Raw genomic sequence first — 18,910 nt, forward strand, 5'->3', positions numbered from 1 at the left:
CAGTTTTACGTACTTTTGCCATTGACTCAAACACACATCTATCTCTATCCCTGTATATACAATACATATACCCGCCCTGGCCCTACATCTGACCTTTCATCGTTGACAGTTCAAAGGCAACTGAATGGGGGAAATTCATTTATGGCAGAGAGAGAAGAAGAGAGAGTGTGAAAATTGGGAAATTCACGGATGAGAGTGCGCAAGAGAATTTCCCTTTTCTTGAGTTTGAGTGAAACTAACGGACTGACTGAGTGAGTGAGTGAGAGAGAGCGAGCGAGAAAGTGCCAAAGGGAAACCAGTTTGAGTGCTTCCTTTGAGCACATTTTATCAGAAGGAATATTTTTGTATTTGAAAATTGCATTTTGTGTTCTAGTTTTTTGGACTTCTCTCTCACTCCTTTGGTTTTTGGCACGTTTTTGGTCGACAGTCAACCTTTTGTGCATTGAGTTTTTTGGCTTATGGCGGTCAGGCCAGGAGTTTTGGTTGTTCTGAAGCGTGCCTGTCCTAGAGAGTCCAGTCCAGAGCCAGAGTTGAGAGTCCAGCCAGGCAGCCGATTGCAGCATACAGGAAGCATTGCGGCATCCTTACGCTCGAGGGACACATAATGGTTGAGATTTTTTTTTTGCTCTTTTTGCCTCTTTCCTATACGAGCTGTAGTTAAGAGTGGAGATTTTGCCATTTGAAGTTGGTTTAATCTTTGCTTAGTTAAGATTTGGGTTAAAACGAAACGGAATTTAAGTTTTGTCGGATTAAGGATACTTCTAGGTGAAAAGAAAAACTGAATAAAGGCAGCAAATTTATCTCAAATTTGCCTTTTTTTTTGGGAGCTTGATGCTTTTGGATACATGTTGACATCGCTTTAATAATCCAAACTAGTCTTGGGTGTATTTCTATTTTACTTTAGTTTTACTTATTGTGTTTTATCAAAGTTTTCTTAATTAAATTTCTATTATATCCATTTTTTTCGTTTTAGTCTCAATGGAGAGATGCTTTTGCTGTTATTCTGGTAAGTGCATAGCTTAGATATTAAGTTTTTGATGAGCCAACTTTAAACTGATGGACCGATGGTCTAAAATTTGCTCCATGAGTATAAGTATTAGAAGCTCTTAGTTATAAGGTTTGTTTAAGATTTGATTTTACACAACTTAGTTATTGTCCTTCACTATTTGTTTTGCATTCCACACTGATTATGAGTATATATTTGTAATTTCTTGATTACCAACATTACCAAATTCAACTAAATCTGTAATTAATTTTGAAACATCTTATATATGTATATACATATATATTCGCTATTACCGTCACTTTCGCTTGCCAAACTAAAAACTTTTGTAAATTTTTTATTCTGTTTGATTTTTTGCTTAAAACATAAATCTCCAAATGCCCCCTTAAAGTCAAACTCAAACTTATCAAATGTCTTAACCCCCGTCTAGCCTCGTTTTTAGTGGCAAGTGGGTGAGGCTCCCTTTACCACAGATGGTTGGTTGGTTGAAATGAGGGTTGCCTCATTACGAACAACAAAGAGTAAAGTTTTCCTTGGCTAGAAGAAACATACAGCAAAAAAACCAAAAAAAAAGTGCAGAACTTTAAACAACGAAATGTGCGTCAATTGAACGTGACCGAGTTGACTTTTTCTCTCTAGTTTTTCTGGTCAAAACTGGGTCAGGATATAGCAAGGAAAATAACATAAGTAAAACATTTAAAAACACCAAAAAATGGTAAAGTAAAGAAAAGAAAAGAAACACACTCACACACACACAGACACACATTTCATGCTTCTTTAAGTCAGGACTAAGGCCACTTGAGCGCTACTTTTCGCTCATCGGCGCTGCTGTTGCTCAGTCGAGTGAGTTGGTGGGTGACTGAGTGACTGAATGAGTGGCTGAGTGAGTGACAAAAATATCCCAAACTGGTTTCACATTCACAATCACTATGGCTATGTGAAGACTCAATGTGCGAGGCTAATGCAACCGTTAGCCAGTCAGTCAACAACGAGCCATCACAGAGAACGGACGCTTCTGCGCACGAGAATTGTGAAATATTTTGACAAAATTACCGAAAACCGAAAATCGTCGAGAATCGAGAATTTATGACTAGACAACGTTAATCGTTTCGTTTACAATTTTTTTTTTTTACGTCTTTTACGAAAGAATTTAATATTTTTTGTCTGTTGTTGTTAATGTGTGTGAGAAACTGAACCATAAAAAAAATAAATATATAAAAATAGAAATAATAATACAAAATAATACAAAGAAGAAAAACCTTTACGCAAATTATAGTGGACAAGTGCGCTGGTCCTTAACAAAAATAAACAAATAAACCAAAAAAATAAAAAGGAGACAAAAAACAACAATGGAGACAACAACCACTTTGGCAACTCCTACTGAGGAAATTTATGCAGAATTTATTGCCGCACCGGCAAGTAGCATGAGCCCTTCGGCAATTGCAGAACATATGCAACAGAATCAAATCACATTCGAGATACCCACGGCTCATGATTTGCGGCACATTGATGCGATGCATTCATCATCATCATCATCGTCGTTATCAGCCGCCTCATCCTATTTGTTTAACTTCAATACACTATTGTCATCGAATGATGGTTCTGGTAATAGCATGAACAGCATTAGCACGGAGCAGCTATCAAAATCTGTGGTGCTTGATCTTGCCGATTTGCGTGAACAGTCGGAACATACGGATTCATGGTGGTCGGATATATTTGGTGATGCAGCCGATATGAATGTTATCATAAATTATCTATGGATTGGTGTGGTTAGCTCTCTGGTCATTCTATCGCTAGTCTTTATCATCTTTAGCTGCTATTTCTATAGGAAATTTCGCACATGGAAAAAATGCAGTAAGTATTTTTATACATTTCTTTTTGTCTATCTAAAATAATCATAATTTTATGCTTCATCCTGTTGCCCATTTATTTAAACCATATAATATATATATATATGTATGTGTGTTTATATAAAAATGCAGAAAACAGATACAAAGATACAACCCTAGTCCCCCCATAGTACTCCCCACCCTTTGTCTCTCTGTGTGTGTGTGTGTGTGTGTGTTATATGGCCAACAAAGGCTCATAAATTTTGGCGCGCGCTCTCTTTCTCCAAAATATATTGTCAGGCCGTTTTGGCTTTCGTTGTAATTTTAGATACACAAGTTTATTATGCCACAAAAAATATATATATATATATATCTACACACAGATATAGGACCGCAGCATATTTATAATATTAAATTGACTTGCTTTTATGAGTGCGATAATGTGTGTGTGTGTGTCTGCAAGTGTCTTTTTGTGTGTATGTGGGTGTGTGTGAATAGAAGAGGATAAAATTTGTTGGCATTTTGCATGTTTGTCAAAAGGCGTGAAATGTTTGATGAAAAATGGGGGTCAGTGATAAAATAAAAAAGAATACGAACTAGCAAATGTTCAGATGAGCCATAAATTTCATCATATATGAATATAATAATGCTTATGCTGATGACTAGAAAATTATATAGCAATATCCACTATCCATCATAAAATAAGGCTAAAACTTGCGAGAGACAAACTCTTATACTTTTGGCATACTTCTTTTCTTTTTTATTTTTATGTCGTGTGCAAAGTTTGTCTAGTTCATAGAACTATTTCAATTTGTTGCAATATATGTGCATATTTTGCTGTTGTCCAATTAATTTGACTTGTTTTTCATATAAAGTGTAAAAACTAGAATATAAATTGCTATCAACTTTTTTTTTTTTTAGATATTTTGCTGAAAATAGTTGTAGAACAAGTTTAACTTATTACACAGTAAATTATTATAATAAAATATTCTACATAGTTAACAAAAAGAGCTGTTAGAAATAATATAATTTATGGTGAAAATTGAAATGGAAAAACGTTTATCAAATGTAATCGATAGGCAAATCAAATCAAAGTCTTTGCTGATTGAATAAAAATTGGAGGAAAAAACTATTCACTATTTCATTTATCTAATTATTGATTTCCCGTTGATATCAACATGAAACATTTAAGTACCTAATCAGTTGTCATATTAATGAACCATATCAATTGAGATATTGATCGATTATCATTTTTGGCTAATAGTCATAAGTATGTCCATTCTCATTAAAATACCACAGTGACATAGTTAACGAATGGCGATATGAATTTCATTAGAATTTATAACTTTAATCGCACATTTCTAGCAAATATTCAAATGAAATCAATAAATTTTATGCTGTCCCACCACCCTCTCCCACCTACCTATCATTCCAATTCCTCGTCTCTTATCACAAATCATCTTTAAGCCTACTCAAATCATTCTATCTTATCTGTCAAACCTGTTGCACATTCACAGGCACCACAAAAAAGTGTTTTGTAAATCCCTAAAAATAAATCATATGCTTAGGCACTTTACACATAATTACGGAAGCACCCACACACACACACACACAAGCGGGCAGGAGACACAACACAAACAAATAAGCAACACCAATGCCATCCTCAACTTCAACCCGGCAAACCCACTCATAGAATCTCCTAACAAGTCTCCAACTCAAGTGTCAAACTTTTTGCAGACCAATTTAGCCAAATGATTTATTTAGGCCACATACAGAAAAACCAAAAATAGCAAAAAAAAAAAAAAAACAGCGAACACAAAAAAAAAAGTATAAGAAGGCATAGCAAGTTGAGTTGAGGTCCAGGTTCGGGGTCCAGGTCCTGAACCTGGTACTGGTATTGGTATTGGTGATGGTGCTGGGTCCTAGTTCTAGTTTGGTTGCGGCTCGTCGTTTGTCCTGGGCATTAAAGTATGGCCAACTCAACTGTCAAACTGTCAATTTTGTGCTAACGAGCCTTAAAACTAAACTTTTACCCACGATTACGACACGCGACACGGAACAGAGACATGAAGTGGCACACTGTGCAGGCGGCAAAGGAGGACAAGGAGTTGGAGATGTAGATGTGGGGAGCGGCAGCGGGAGCGGGAGTAGGAGTATACGTAAAATATCAATTTGAGCGATATGTGTGTGTATGTGTGTGTGTGTGTGTGTTGCCTGCTTTTGGGCGTCTAATTAGTTTCGTTAGTTATTTTCCTTCTTTTTTTCCATGGCTCTTTTTTTTTTTTGTTTTGCCCTATATAGATACTAAGGTGGAATTGGTAGGTTGATAGGTAGATAGGTTCGTTGGTTCGTTGGTTGGCTGCTTGGATAGGCAAGTTAGAAGGTTAGGTTAGGCTGGGCGGCTAGTACGTGTGTCATTTATAATTAAGCAACTTGGCTTAAGTTTGCCATGGTTTCTCTGCTTATAGCACGCTTTTGTGCGTTTAATGCTTGCTACGTGTCGCATCATGCTTGTTGTGTAAATGTATTTGTGTGTGTTTGTGTGTGTGTGTGTGTTTACCTTATAAATACTTAACGAGGTTTGGAGACTTGGCTCAGTAGTTACCAGTTACCAGTTGCCAGTTGGCAGTTTCAGCCTCACAGTTTATTTATTAAACTGTCTCACACAAATACAAGCACAAAGTTTTGGCTTGTTATCAATTAGTGCAAGCGCACAACTGAATTTATTAAGCCAAGCCAAGACTAGCTTCCCCTTCTTCTCCCTCTCTACATCTGTATGTCTATCTATATCTGTATCTGTATATCTTCTGCTTTTGCCACTAGCCACTGTTTATCATGTTGTATAGGTTCTGCATAATTTACTTGCGTAAAAATGTAATTAAGCGTAGCATATTTTCGGCATACAGCGTAACATAGAGAATATATATATATAAATATAGAGAGAGAGAGAGAGAGATCAGAGATATATATGTAAGTGCAGGGGACTGAGCAGCAGTCGAAAGTTGCTCTTTGCCTGCAAGGTTTTTAAATTTTTAATGGCTTTTACTCTGAGTGGCAAAACAAAACCAAAATACTCCAAAAGAGAATGAGAGAGAGAGAGCAAAAAAATACACACCATCTCTATATATATATGTGTATAACTATACATATATTGTTTTCTTTTCGTTGGTGTTTTTCTTCTATGCTTTTCCCCCCCACCCCCACTCCCTTCTCTGTTTGTCCCGACAGTTTGGCAAACTCAAATTGAGTGTTGTAATTAACCAAATTGTTTTGTTAGAGGTTCTTGTTGGCTGGTTTCAGGTTATGGCCATATATATGTACTTGATGCAGTTGGTCTATGGTAAAAGCAAAATTTTAGTTTTCGTTAGCGGTTGCAATTCTGGCAAAAAGATTATTAAATGCCATTAATTTTTGGTTGAATTTCAGATGGGTTACATCAAGTGAGTAGATAGTTTAAGGTTGAATGTAATTTAATTGGCTAGAAATTAAAAAATTATGCAACTTTAAGATTTATTTTTGATTTGCCATTCAATTCAGTCTTTTCTACTAGAAGAACCAGGTTTTTGTTTGTTGTTAACAAGATTAAACTCTCTGAGAGGAGTCTTAATTAATGCATCTATCTGATTTGTATGAATTGACTGCAAAAATAGGTGTGAGATGCATTTTAAAAAACATGGTTTTAACCACATATAATGCCATATAACTGTCTGGATAATGCCAATATGACATAAAAATTTCATTTAATATTCATAGCCAACTATTATATTCAACTGCTTTCATCAATAACTTGCACAAAGAGCTTAATAACACTTGAAAGCGGCTTAAATGGCCCAGGCACCCACACACACACACACAGACACATCATATATGCATACCTGGCCCTAACCTCAAAAATGCAAGCGTTAAAAAATTAATTTATTGGCAAAAATAAAGCACAGCAGTTCAACTTCACTTGCCGTAACCCATACAAACAGCCAACAGAAGCGGCCAGAAACAACAACAACAACAACAACAGCCAACAGAAATGGCGGCTTATTGCAATGAATTTAAATTGTTGCATACATTTTGGGGCGCAGAAAAAGTAGCGAACAAAAAAAGAAAACAGTGGCCAACCAAAAAAAAACACACACAAAAAAAATGAGCAGCAAATACTACAGCGACAGCAAGAACAACAACAACAACAAATGGCGTGCTAATATTTTTTTTGTTTTTTCGACAGCAAAAGGACACCAAGTGACGTACATATACATACATATATATAGATATATATACGTTTATATGTATGTAGTACATTTTGGTCGTTCTTTTTGTTCAACACTTGCATAAAATATGAAGCCTGCAGCATGTATATATACATACACATATGAGTATGCAAACATGTGTGTGTGCGTGCTGTGTGTGAGTGTATGAGTTTGTCCTGTTTGCCGTCTGTCTATCAAAAAAGAATTGAAACAAAAGTCAAAAAGGAGTCCAGGAGAGAGAGCTCTCTGCTGCAGCTGGACGGGTGCCCAAGTAATAAATGTAGATGTGTGTGTGTGTGTTTGTGTGTGTGTGTGTGTTACAGTTATAACAATAAATCAACAACTGCTGCCAGGCGGCGGCTACAGTTACTGCTGACTGGCTACTGCTGCGTTTTAATATTGTAATGCGCAAATTTTTCCAACAGGCTTTAATCCCCCTGCCGACCCCACTCCCCCATTGCTATCCCCTTCTTACTCACTCTCTTTCTCTTTCTGTCTCTGCCTCCTTGTTTCGTTCTATATGCCCTTGGCTTTAATTGAAAAGCATTTGGTTGAAAATAAGAATAAGCCAGCAAACAAATGCATACATATACATACATTCATACATACATATGTATGTATGTACATATATAAATAAATATGCAATAAATGTTTATTATAAATGCGTGCGAGTCAACAATTAAAAAATTGTCAAATGAAAGCTTCTGGTTTTATATTGATTTAAATGCAGTTTAAATTGCATTTAATAAACCATAGAACAAAATAAAGCATAAAAATTGTTGTATATGAAATTGAATTACACTTTTGCTTCCTTTATCCCTACTGCTTTATGTTGTTGTTGTTGTCGTTGTTGTTGTTGTGCCAAATGTTTGTCATGAATAAATTTGAATAAAAAGTGAAGTGAAATAAGTAAAAGACTGCGTACATTTTGTTGGCAACTTTTGCTTTACTTTTTTCTTTAAATCTCCTTTTCATTTTTTTTGTTTTTTGTTTTTTATAATTTTTGTTGTTAGGTGCAATTACAGAATAATAAATATTATTATTTGATCAGTTGTTTAATATCTTTTTGCTTTTGTGCATATTTGCTGATAAATTCTTTTCACATTCCACACATTTTATCAAATGAAAATTTGATTGTGATTCAGCGCCACCCGAAAAACATACACAGAGAGAGAGAGAGGGAGAGAAAGAGAGAGAGAGAGGAGAAATAGAGATGGAAGAGAAATGTTCTATGTTAATTTAATTTAGTTTAATTTTAAAACGAAATGAAATTTGTCACACACACACACACATACCATAATACACCCCGATGCATACATGGCCAGCAGCTGGTGTATAAAAATTAAATGCCTGTACTATTGCATACTTTCCGGCGTCCACTCAACTCTCATACTCAATTCTCTCGGTTTCATTTCATTGCAATTCTCTCTGTATCTGTCTTTGTGTTGTATTTTATTCTCATTTCATTTTGCCACGCGCGCACACTTCCGGCTTATTATTGCTTGTCAGGGATCCCGTCTCGGAGACTGGCTGTCCTCTGAAGGCATTTCCGGTCAGTTGAAAAAGTTTCGTTTCATTTCGATTGTCTTTTCATGGGTTGTCGTTGTTTTTTTTTTTTTGTTCCTTTACGCCAAATTGAATTTAATGTAAGCCATTCCCTTTGTAGTTCTCGTCGGACTTGAAGCAAACAATTGTCGCAGACAAGACAAAAGTTTTTAGTACTTTTACACTAGACAAACTTATTTGTCGTGAAAAAACTTTTGTACAGTGTACTGATGAACATACAGAACATATTTTGCTTTATTGACCAAATGTACTCATTTCTTTTTTTTCTTTCTTTCTTTCTATTTGCAGACAAGGACATTAGAGCACAAATCCATGCCTCAAACGATTCCTATTCCTCACATGGAGTGAGCCATCATCTGATTAGCTGTGATGCCAGTCGTCTGTTGCTTCAGCAACAACAACAGCATCAGCATCAGCAGCAGCAGCAACAGCATCTGTCATCGGGCAACAATGAGATGGAGGCGGCCTTCTATCAAATTGAATCCCCACCTTGTTATACAATTGCCACTGGTTTACCCAGCTATGATGAGGCACTGCATCATCAGCCGCGTCATTTTGCCTATGGCATGAAGTTTGTATATCCCAGTCTTGCTGCTGTTCATCATCATCAAGCACAGGCCCAGGCCCAGGCCCAGGCACATGCACAGGCACAAGCACAAGCCCGCATTTGCAATTGGGAAAAGGACGAACTGCAGCAGCATAAACTGCAAAAGTGCAAACTGTCAGCGGCAGTAGCAGCAGCAATGGCAACATCGGGGCAAGAGGAGAATAAAGCCAATGCCGCAGCCTCCAACTCAGTCTCAGTTTTGCCTTCTGCCATTTGCATTAACATGCCGGATGAACCAAAGCAGCATCAGCATCAGCAGCAGGAGGAGCAACAGCAGCAACAGCAGCAGCAGCAGGAGGTTGCAACTTTACAGCCAGCGGCTGCTGCTGACGATGATTGCGCTTCATTGGTTGTTGTTGTTTCGGCGTGATTGCCCAGCCACTAAAGAGTTGAGTTACGCAAGGGTCGGAGAGTGGGAGGAGTCGTGGGAGTAGCAGTATGGACAGCGGCAAAAACAGAAGCCGTATGAATGGATGGGAGGGAGGATGGTTTCGATGCTTAGTCACTTGTAAATAGTTTGTGCAACATCGTCTGCTAATTTAGAGACTTCTAGCCTAAATAATCCATACAATCTACAAAGCCAACCAAGAATATTTACCCTTAATTTTCCCGATAACAAAATATATACCCTACTCTTCCCCCCAACCCTTGTGTGGGTCTCACTGTTTGACTTTAGTTAAAAAAATTATTCTTTTTTTTTTTTTTAGTTATTTGTTATGTAATTATTGTATTATGCCCAAGACTGAGTATTATTTATTAAAAGTATTTTGTAATGATGAAGAACGGAGCTAAGTAATTTAACTAAAAAATTGTCTATCGATTAAGTACTATTAAATGTTAAGCAAAATATATATGTATGTATAAACAACAAATTACAAACTAAAAAGAAATACCAACAAATTATCGAAAAAAAAAAAATTCAAACAGTTTTGTTTGTGTGTGTGTTATTTATTTTCAACATTTGTTTTTACTTTAGTATTCATATTTTGGTTTTGTTTTCTACTATAAAAAATGAAAGTTCCTGTTTTCAAAAAAGGTTCCCAATTCCCATTCTTGAAATGAGAATATATATTTATGTTGATATTTGGTTTTTTTTTTTTCCTTTTCAAATTGCGTACGTGACTCTGACTTCTTGGTCCAAGATTAGGTCATATAATAATAAAATGCAAGCAAAACGCAGCTGTGGATGGTAACAGAAACGTGCATGGCCCAAAGGATTTGGGATTTCCATAGAATGCACATCACAAGCAAAGCAAAGAGGATCAAAATTTAAGAGCTTATCAGAGTCCAAAGCAGATGTTGAATTGCAGAATTCAACGAACTAATGACAAAATCAGACAAAAAATCAATATCAAAATCTTTAGGCGAAATCATTAGGAAGGCTATCGTCGTCTTTTTTTCCATATTTTTCTGTATCAATTTTTTCATTGTTTTTTTTTTCATGCTCATTATTAGCTTATGATATTTTTGATTGCCTATCACACATAAACTGTTATTTAATTTTCCACCAAATGAAACTAAAATAGATATGGAAAATGAGAAAATTTGCACCTCTTGATCAAGCACTAAAACATAAACAAGTCAGTTTCTTAATGTTGCCAGTTACTAAAATAATAATAATAATAAAAATAAAAACAAACCAAAAAAAAAACTATTTACGACCAGTAAACTCAAAGTCAAATCGTATAACACAATATATACCATATATGTATACATGTGTACATATATATATGGAAAAGCAACTTCAACTAGAGTTAAATTTAACCTAAACATGAAGAAAGTATATCAAACTATTGTCTAAATATTCAAATATAACAGAAACAAAAAAAAAAATTGAATATTTCAAAAAGAAAAATTGGTCTTTTACTGGAATCGTAAGCGGTTCTCTCTCTCTAGTGCTCCACGTGTCGATAATCATTCGCCTGGGTCAGCGTACCAAATGGACGACACAATAATAATAATAACCAAAGAACACAGCCAACAACAAGAACAAGAAGTTCAAGTTTTTCCTCGTGCAAGCATAAATAATTTCATGTCAAATTTGACACTTTTGTGTTGAAGCTTCTGCTGCGTGTGTGTGTTTTGTTGTGTGGTGTGGTGTACGCTTTTTTAATGCTGCAATTTGTATTCAAATGTACGATTTGTTGATGAGTCGGAATAACGGGCAGATAAAGGCCATGAGAGGGGTATGACTGACTGACTGACTGCCATGCCACATCAAACATTCCATAACGCAGCAGCAGCAACAGCAACAGCAACAGCAACAACATCAACAGAAGGCACCAAGAAGAGGCGGTCGGGCATTAGTGGGAGAGACAGAGAAACACCAAAACAGGGGCCATAAATTATATTATCGTGCATCGTGTATCTGGTTCAGGTCGCAGTCATGAGTGACTGTCAGTGGACTACAGGGAACTGCGACTGACATCAACACCAGCAGCAGCAGAACCAGCAAAAACAGCAACAGAGGTTAGCCTGGCTTTTGTGTCGTGGTCGTGCCTGGCGTTCTTGCCATGATTTGCTGAAATGCACAACAGCAAAAAGTAACCAAAATAAAACAAAGAAAGCTTTAATACTTTCATAAAAAAGTACAACGACTATCTAATATTCTCAACAAAAATTATGAAGTCATATTCACAAGATAAATATTTGCTAGGTTTTCTATCAGGTTGAGTATCAATGGAATAGGGTTCTAACGGAACAATTGCGGGAATGTGAAATATTTTTAGAGGTTTATCTATGAAGATTTAGTTTATAAATAAAACTAATTGAATTACTTTATGCTTCAATTTGATTGAATTAAATGAATGCCATATTTAATGCTTTGCTATTAGAAACGAACTAATTATTGTATTTAGACTTTATAGTTCGTCCTTGAAGTAAACGACGTTATTAAGTACTTTCAGCTACTTAGTAAAAATTTGCAATTTGCCAAAACATAAACTTTGCACATTCGCCCAGATAATTTCGCATATTTTTTGTTCCTAGTTAACCTTTAAAGCCTTTCCCCCAGATTTAATGTCTTTTTTTTTTTATATAATTTGATTAAAATTACCTAAAGACTAGACTAGAAAAGTTAAATGTTATGGAAAATGGATAGTATAGTTAATTTCAAGTTACGCTAAATTGCGAATGTTACCCAACCTATGGCCCCCAAGGTTAAAAAGGGTATTATAAAGCTTCCATCAGACAACAAATGTGTAGGCAGAGAGAGGGGGGCAGAGAGAGAAATGTTTGCTCTTTAGATAAGCGTTATGCGGTCGGCATTTGGTATATATATGTACATATATGCTGTATGTATGTATGTATGTATGTACGCACATATCTTTACTCTCTATAGGAACAGTAGAGTTGTACTACGAAGTAGGTACGTTTTTATGATGACTGCACGTGTGTTGGCCGTAATTTGTTAAACGGTTTTTCGTTTCGTTTTTCGTTGATTTTGGTTTCGAGTTCATTGAACAGGTTGTTTTAGCTTTGACATTTTGACTTGGTACGCTTTTTTCTTGTTGTCGTTGTTGTTGGTTGGTTCCTCATAAATCTTGGGTTCACATTAATTTGCTCATCACCTGTCGCAAAAGAAGAATTTGATGAGTATAATTAAATGGTTAATGGGCGAAAGAAGTTTGTTATCAATGACAATGATGATATATAACAAGAGTACATTATGTTTATACACAATAAATAATGAGTATATATTTAATGCTCCCTCATTTCGTTCTCTTTTTTCTCCTCCTCTAATCCTACCCCTTCACCTTTCGCCTCTTATTATAGGTCAAATTTTCGTGTGCCCTTGTTTAGATTAATGAATTCATGTTTGTCGTGTATTGCTTCTGCTACTTCCTCTATATCTGATCTTTCTATAGTTGTTACGGTTTCTTCATCAATTAGTTCTTCATCTTGATCTTTATTATCGTCCGTTGATAGAATTTCTACTTCGTCCTTAAAGTTTTCAACAATTTCTAGCCGTTTTGGACTTTCAGAACTTTGTGCTAGATTTGCTACATCTTCATGTTTATAATTGATTTGATTCCTTGGATGCTTTTTGTATTTTCTCTCCTGATGCGAATGGAATCTTGTATTTTTAGGCTGTGCCAGGATTTCATCATTTATATCATCGTGAGTTGTCAGTATCCAATCATCATTTGATTCAATATCCCTATGATGATGTGGAACCCGCTGATTGGCGTCATGATGTTTATGTTTGGGCGAAAGATCATGATTATTATGTAGATTTGTATCTTGCCATTCATCATCAACAGGTGGATTTTTTGGTTTGCCTCTATGAGTTCTATCATCAAATGGACGATTTTTTTTACGATTTCGATAAACGGACCAATCGCTCCGGTCTGGTGCTGGTTCATTTCTGTCATCATTAGAATCGGCAACTTGATCAGATTCTTTTCTATCGTTAGACACGCTTGGTGACCAATCTTCTATATCAATACGATCTCTGTCCCTATCTTTTTGTTTATCTTGATCATAAAATGCATAACCAATTCGTTTGTTGTCATCTTTATTCCCTTCTTTGGTGGTTAAATTCAAAGGGGCAACTGTAACTCCAAGATCATCTAGAAAGAAGAATTATCTTAAATATGTATGTCAATTTAACAATCATTTACAGCTTACCAGGTGTGGTGGTGTTCATAACATACTCTTTGGATTTATTTGTTGGTGTGCGTGGCGAAGTTGCCAGATAAGAATCAGATGTCACAGGTCTATAACGAATTTGCCAATAGAAAGTCAACCAATAAATGATGAGAAAATCGTGAAACAGTATTAAAGAACCCAGCAGAAAATCATCTAATCGCATTTCAGCAAAACGATTGCCATGAATCGTTTGCGCATGATACATCACAAACTAAATAGAAATCTTCGTTAGACGGAAATTTCAGAAACAAAAATCATATTCTACTTACAAACATAATGGTTAAGCTAATGGCTAATTCGACAACTATATATGCATATGGTATCGTATCCCACACAATCAGAAGGAATAAGAGAAAAAAGACAGAAACCATTAAAAATACAAAGGCTACAATGAAAAGAACTGCCACATCTAAAGTAAGATCCATCTGGAATGCAAAAATCCAATAAGTTTTGGCTAATAATAGAATGGAAATGAACTTACATGTCTAGGCAGAGCTGCACCTATGACTAGGCATAAGAAAATGATTAAAACACATAGGCCAAAAAATGCCAAAACATCGGGCCACCAACTGTAAACAACCAAGCCAAACAGCGATATAATCTGTAATTCGACCTAAAAATACAGATGGATATTATATATATCAACTTATATATATATAACATATACATATATACTTACTATAATTAAACTGAAAAGACAATTTATGAACTTTACGTAGCGTAGTCTTTCGCAAAATATGAAAATGGTAAACATTAAAATGCCCAAAGTAAAGGTGATAAAACATATATAATATAAATCACGAAACTTTTGACGTCCCTCCTGTCTAAAAGGAATGCATATCGATTAATCAAAAACATTTCTTTAAATGGAGAAACTTACATCATGCAAACAATTAGCCATTGTATTAGAGCCAATATAAACCAAATGGCAAGATACATATAAGTCCTCACAGAGAATTGTCGTCGTGCCTGACGATAAGAGCGCAAATCGTAATGCATATTGACAAAAAAAAAACAAACTAATATTTTATGTTTCGCTTTCTATTTCTTGCTTTTGTAAATATTAATGTTAAAAGATTATCAAAGCTATGTTGATGAAAACTTTATGATTATATTTCATTTCACTTTCCTAGTCATACACCACGTGAAAATTCAATTGATAATCCTACCAATGAAAAGTCTATGACTTATTTTTAGATAGAGTTGGAAGATTTTGAAAATATATATTTGACTTTATTTCTTGAATCTTTACTATTAGGTTTGAATGTTGGAATGCAATTAATTCTTGGAATCGTCTAAAACAAAATTAAAGAAATTTATAAAAATATAAAGTTTTATTTGTATTTTATATTTGTATTGACCCACCTTCATCATATACAATCTCTGGCAGCTCATCCGAATAGTCCTTATAATCATTTACAGTGGCCATCAATTGTTTGTTCAGTGCAGGATCTAAAATAACTTCTTTGAAAGTAAAATAATTGTATTGGATTTGCCAAAAAAATGTTAGCAAATACATGATAAGAAATAAATGAAATAACATAAGAGATGCCATCAAATGGTTATTGGGATTCATGCGTGCATATCGCTTACCCTCTATGGACTGGCCATAAAAGACTACAAACTATATGGAGAAGTGATATACAAATAATTATAGCTACAGATATATTTTGAAATTACCATAAACATTGTTGCAGATAAAATCATATTAAAGCAACAAAATGCAATTGGCCGACTTGAGTCCTTCACTTGAATGCTTGACATAAGAAAATATACCGAACAAAATATTAAAATATAGCTCAATACAAACACAAGCGACATATTTCGTGTGATATCCAACTGGAAAAAAGATCATTATATACATATATCTAAACTATTAAATTTCAGTATAAACTCACATGAAGAGGTGTGCAACAGGCAATAAATAAGCCAAAAACAACAACAACTGCACAAATTAAATAGTATATCAGTATTTCGCTCCAGCAGGAACGCACAATTAAAACAAATAGCGAGATTATTTCCAATTCGACTATTATCAAGGATAACAATATACTAATTGCACCCATTAGTCGCAATTTTTCAAAGAATGTGAATAACGTGAAGAGACAAATGGCAAGGACAAAGCAACTGGTGCATATTATCTCACAATCATACAGAACCTCACGAACATATTCTCTACAAATTCAAATTCACATATTAGAGATTATCAAAAAACGTTTCCCCAAGAACTCACATTGAGCATATAACTATCCATTGGATAATTGCCACAAATAGCAGAAGAAAGAAATGCGTGTAAGTTTTCTGTGCAAATCGTCGTCGCCGCCTATTTGTTAATGCCGAATCCATCACACATAAAATAATAATCGGAACACATTCAATTTTTAATATCAAATTAAACGAAAACTTTGAGCAAAGCCAAGTAGATCACCAGAAAAACAAAAAACGTCTTTAAAGTAAGAATAGAAAGATTTTAAGCTACTGGATGGTTAAATTGAAAACTTTTTTATAGATTCAATTAATAGCCACCAAAAAAATTAATAAATTGCAGAAATTAGGAAAAATAAATCTGATTGCAAAAACGTGTAAATTCGAATTGATGTTATTTTTTTCTAGCATTGAATACTTTAAATGCCCTCGGACTTCTCTTACGATCAAAGGGTATCATTTCGTTCTATACTTTCTATTTAATATTCCTTCTAAATCCCAAACATTCTGAATGAGATCAGGACAAGATATATAGCCATACTGAATCTAACACTGTCGTGCATCGAGTTATCCTTATTGCCAGTGGGAAGTCTTTTATTTTTTCAGACAATTTTGGAGTACAAGAACTTTTTGAGCAGCCCGAGGAGAAAAACTTGGTCTTAATGCAATAAAGAAAAACATAATTCAAACAACTCTTTCCGTTTTTGAATGATAACTTGTTGAAAAAGAATCCTAAAAACAGGCACCCAACCAAGAGGACCTAATTAAACATCTTATTCTTCAATTTATAAGTCAAGTCTTCAAGTCTTTATTCAAAATTTCTGATTCCTGACAAGTGGTAGCCCATACAAAATAGTTACATTTACTTGAGATAAAGTTTCTTGTAGTCTGCTACAAGTTTTGTCTATTAGTTGTGTATTCTACGAATCTTTTATTGAATTTTTAAATACTTATGTATGTATAATATACATATGTATTGGTATTGGATGCTTCAGTTGCCAGTTATTCCCATTTATTTCATTCTGTGCTCACTTCACACACAGCTGCGAACCCAGGGCGAATATTGCAGTTGTTGAAAAAACGTCAACGACGAAAAAACAAATAAGAGCAAACGAACAGAAAGCCAGGCCCAACCAAGGCAGACCAGACCAAAGTACAGAGGCAACCAAGCGGCTTCTGCTAATGCATAAAGTCAACAACAAGAAAATTAACACAAAACCGACAAACAAGGTAGAGAAAATGCAATAGCCAAAAAGCCCAAAAGCAACAAATACACAAACGATGAAAATTTGCGCTCGTTAGCAAAATTTGTCGTAAACGTTAATAGAGTAAATAAGCTTTGCTTGTCAATTTGTTTCCCTCGACAAGTGTTAAAAAATATATTCCAAATCTGTTAAATAGACTCAAGACTAATGAGCCAAGTAGTTTTCCAAAAAATAAAACCAAAAGCAAAAGGAAAGAATTAGAGTGAGAAGAAGAATGAGAACAAAGTACGAGCAACTGACGCACCATAAAACTTAATTTGCATAGACACAGACGTCACAGAGTTTGGGGCATAAAAATCATTTAGCGACACATTTGGCATATCAAAAATGATTCCCCCTGCTGCCCCCCAATCTCTCAAAACCTATTAAATGGCGTGTGGCATTCCAAATCAGCTGACTGACTGCGACGACGACGACGACGACGACGACAACGACGACGACTTCAACTATCTGACTAGCATGCAAAATTAATTACCAAGCGAAAATTTATTTACGACTCATCTTCTGCCCCTTTATTTTAGCCTTCTTACTCTTCTAGCAGTACACGCGTTCACGTTTCTCTGTCTCTCTCTCTGTCTCTTGGTGTCTCTGCGGCAACCATAAAAGTTTTACGTTTTAGCCGAATTTAGTGTAGAGCTGGAGATAGCCACAGTAAGAAAATATGAGAGAGAAAGAGAGAGACAGAGAAGGTTGTGAGAAGTTGTCGTCGTCTGTGCAGTTTCTGCAGTTTAGATAGTACATACGAGCCAGAAGCAACCAACATTTTCCATTCTACACATAAAATTTCAGACGATGACATTTTTGCAGCCAACTGCATTGCAGTGAATGTCGCGTTTTTCGGTTGCGGTTTTTACGAGGCGCTTCCAACACTCAAACGAACCTTTTACCAACACACACACACACACACACACACACACACAGGCACACACATACACACAGTGTGTTGCCTAGCGGAAAGAGGAGCAAAATGAGATGCAGTTCTGCGCTAAATCCCAAAAATCCAGAATCCGAATCACGGCACTTAAGTACGCGTAATGAAATTTTAAACAGCATTTCTCCACCTCTCCACTCCACCCGATTCCCCCGATGGTATCCCTTTTCTGGCACTCTTAGTTTTGTTTATGATGCATTTTATAGTGGCAGCAACAAGCTCTCTAATTCAATCTGTTTGCAACCAAAAAGTAATGAGCACGAGGAGCAACGGCAGCTCGGCTTCTGTGTTTTTTTTTTCAGTTTTCTAAGTTGTTTTTGTGAAAAGTTATTGCTGAATACCTTGTATTTAGTTTATGCCACCTTAACATGAAGTTTTTTTTTTTTTGGGTGGAACTTGAGTTGCATTTAGATATAGATGACCTATTAAATCATAGAGTTTGATAATGAAAGTCAGGATTAGTCTGAACGACTATTTGATATCCCCTCCTATTATTGGCTTTAAAAATGGGAAAGGATATGCAATATATTTGTTGTTGATGTTGATCATTTAATGCTACTTACATACAGTAGAATCCGGTTATAGCGGCTCCGCTTATAACGTCCGTCCGGGG

The 18,910-nt window shown here is 35.5% G+C and overlaps 2 protein-coding genes across 2 annotated transcripts; one reads left to right on the forward strand and one right to left on the reverse strand.

Moving 5' to 3' along the window:
* Positions 1-1,983: 1,983 nt before the first annotated feature.
* LOC6642911 (protein commissureless 1) lies at positions 1,984-10,125 on the forward strand. Its single transcript, XM_002065864.4, has 2 exons — positions 1,984-2,857; positions 8,928-10,125. The coding sequence occupies exons 1-2, from the start codon at positions 2,353-2,355 to the stop codon at positions 9,614-9,616; spliced, it is 1,194 nt and encodes a 397-aa protein (XP_002065900.1). The 5' UTR covers positions 1,984-2,352; the 3' UTR covers positions 9,617-10,125.
* Positions 10,126-12,911: 2,786 nt separating this feature from the next.
* On the reverse strand, positions 12,912-16,310 carry LOC111518710. Its single transcript, XM_023176192.2, has 11 exons — positions 16,130-16,310; positions 15,795-16,071; positions 15,577-15,735; positions 15,490-15,520; positions 15,262-15,360; positions 14,777-15,191; positions 14,576-14,720; positions 14,378-14,509; positions 14,166-14,321; positions 13,876-14,107; positions 12,912-13,817 (listed from the first exon to the last, which is right to left on the reverse strand). Exons 6-11 carry the CDS (start codon positions 14,893-14,895, stop codon positions 13,015-13,017), a joined length of 1,587 nt encoding a protein of 528 aa, XP_023031960.2. The 5' UTR covers positions 14,896-15,191; positions 15,262-15,360; positions 15,490-15,520; positions 15,577-15,735; positions 15,795-16,071; positions 16,130-16,310; the 3' UTR covers positions 12,912-13,014.
* Positions 16,311-18,910: the final 2,600 nt, after the last annotated feature.

This window comes from Drosophila willistoni, assembly GCF_018902025.1.
Source record: "Drosophila willistoni isolate 14030-0811.24 chromosome XR unlocalized genomic scaffold, UCI_dwil_1.1 Seg41, whole genome shotgun sequence".
Lineage (NCBI taxonomy): Eukaryota > Metazoa > Arthropoda > Insecta > Diptera > Drosophilidae > Drosophila > Drosophila willistoni.

Bases quoted from the DNA above. Each gene is read 5' to 3' on its own strand.
- LOC6642911 (XM_002065864.4), top strand. From the start codon at position 2,353: ATGGAGACAACAACCACTTTGGCAACTCCTACTGAGGAAATTTATGCA. The intron at 2,858-8,927 runs GTAAGTATTTTT...TTCTATTTGCAG, and splicing joins TCGCACATGGAAAAAATGCA to ACAAGGACATTAGAGCACAA.
- LOC111518710 (XM_023176192.2), bottom strand. From the start codon at position 14,895: ATGCATTACGATTTGCGCTCTTATCGTCAGGCACGACGACAATTCTCT. The intron at 14,510-14,575 runs GTAAGTATATAT...CTGTATTTTTAG, and splicing joins GTCTTTTCAGTTTAATTATA to GTCGAATTACAGATTATATC. The intron at 14,108-14,165 runs GTAAGTAGAATA...ATTTCTATTTAG, and splicing joins TTAGCTTAACCATTATGTTT to TTTGTGATGTATCATGCGCA.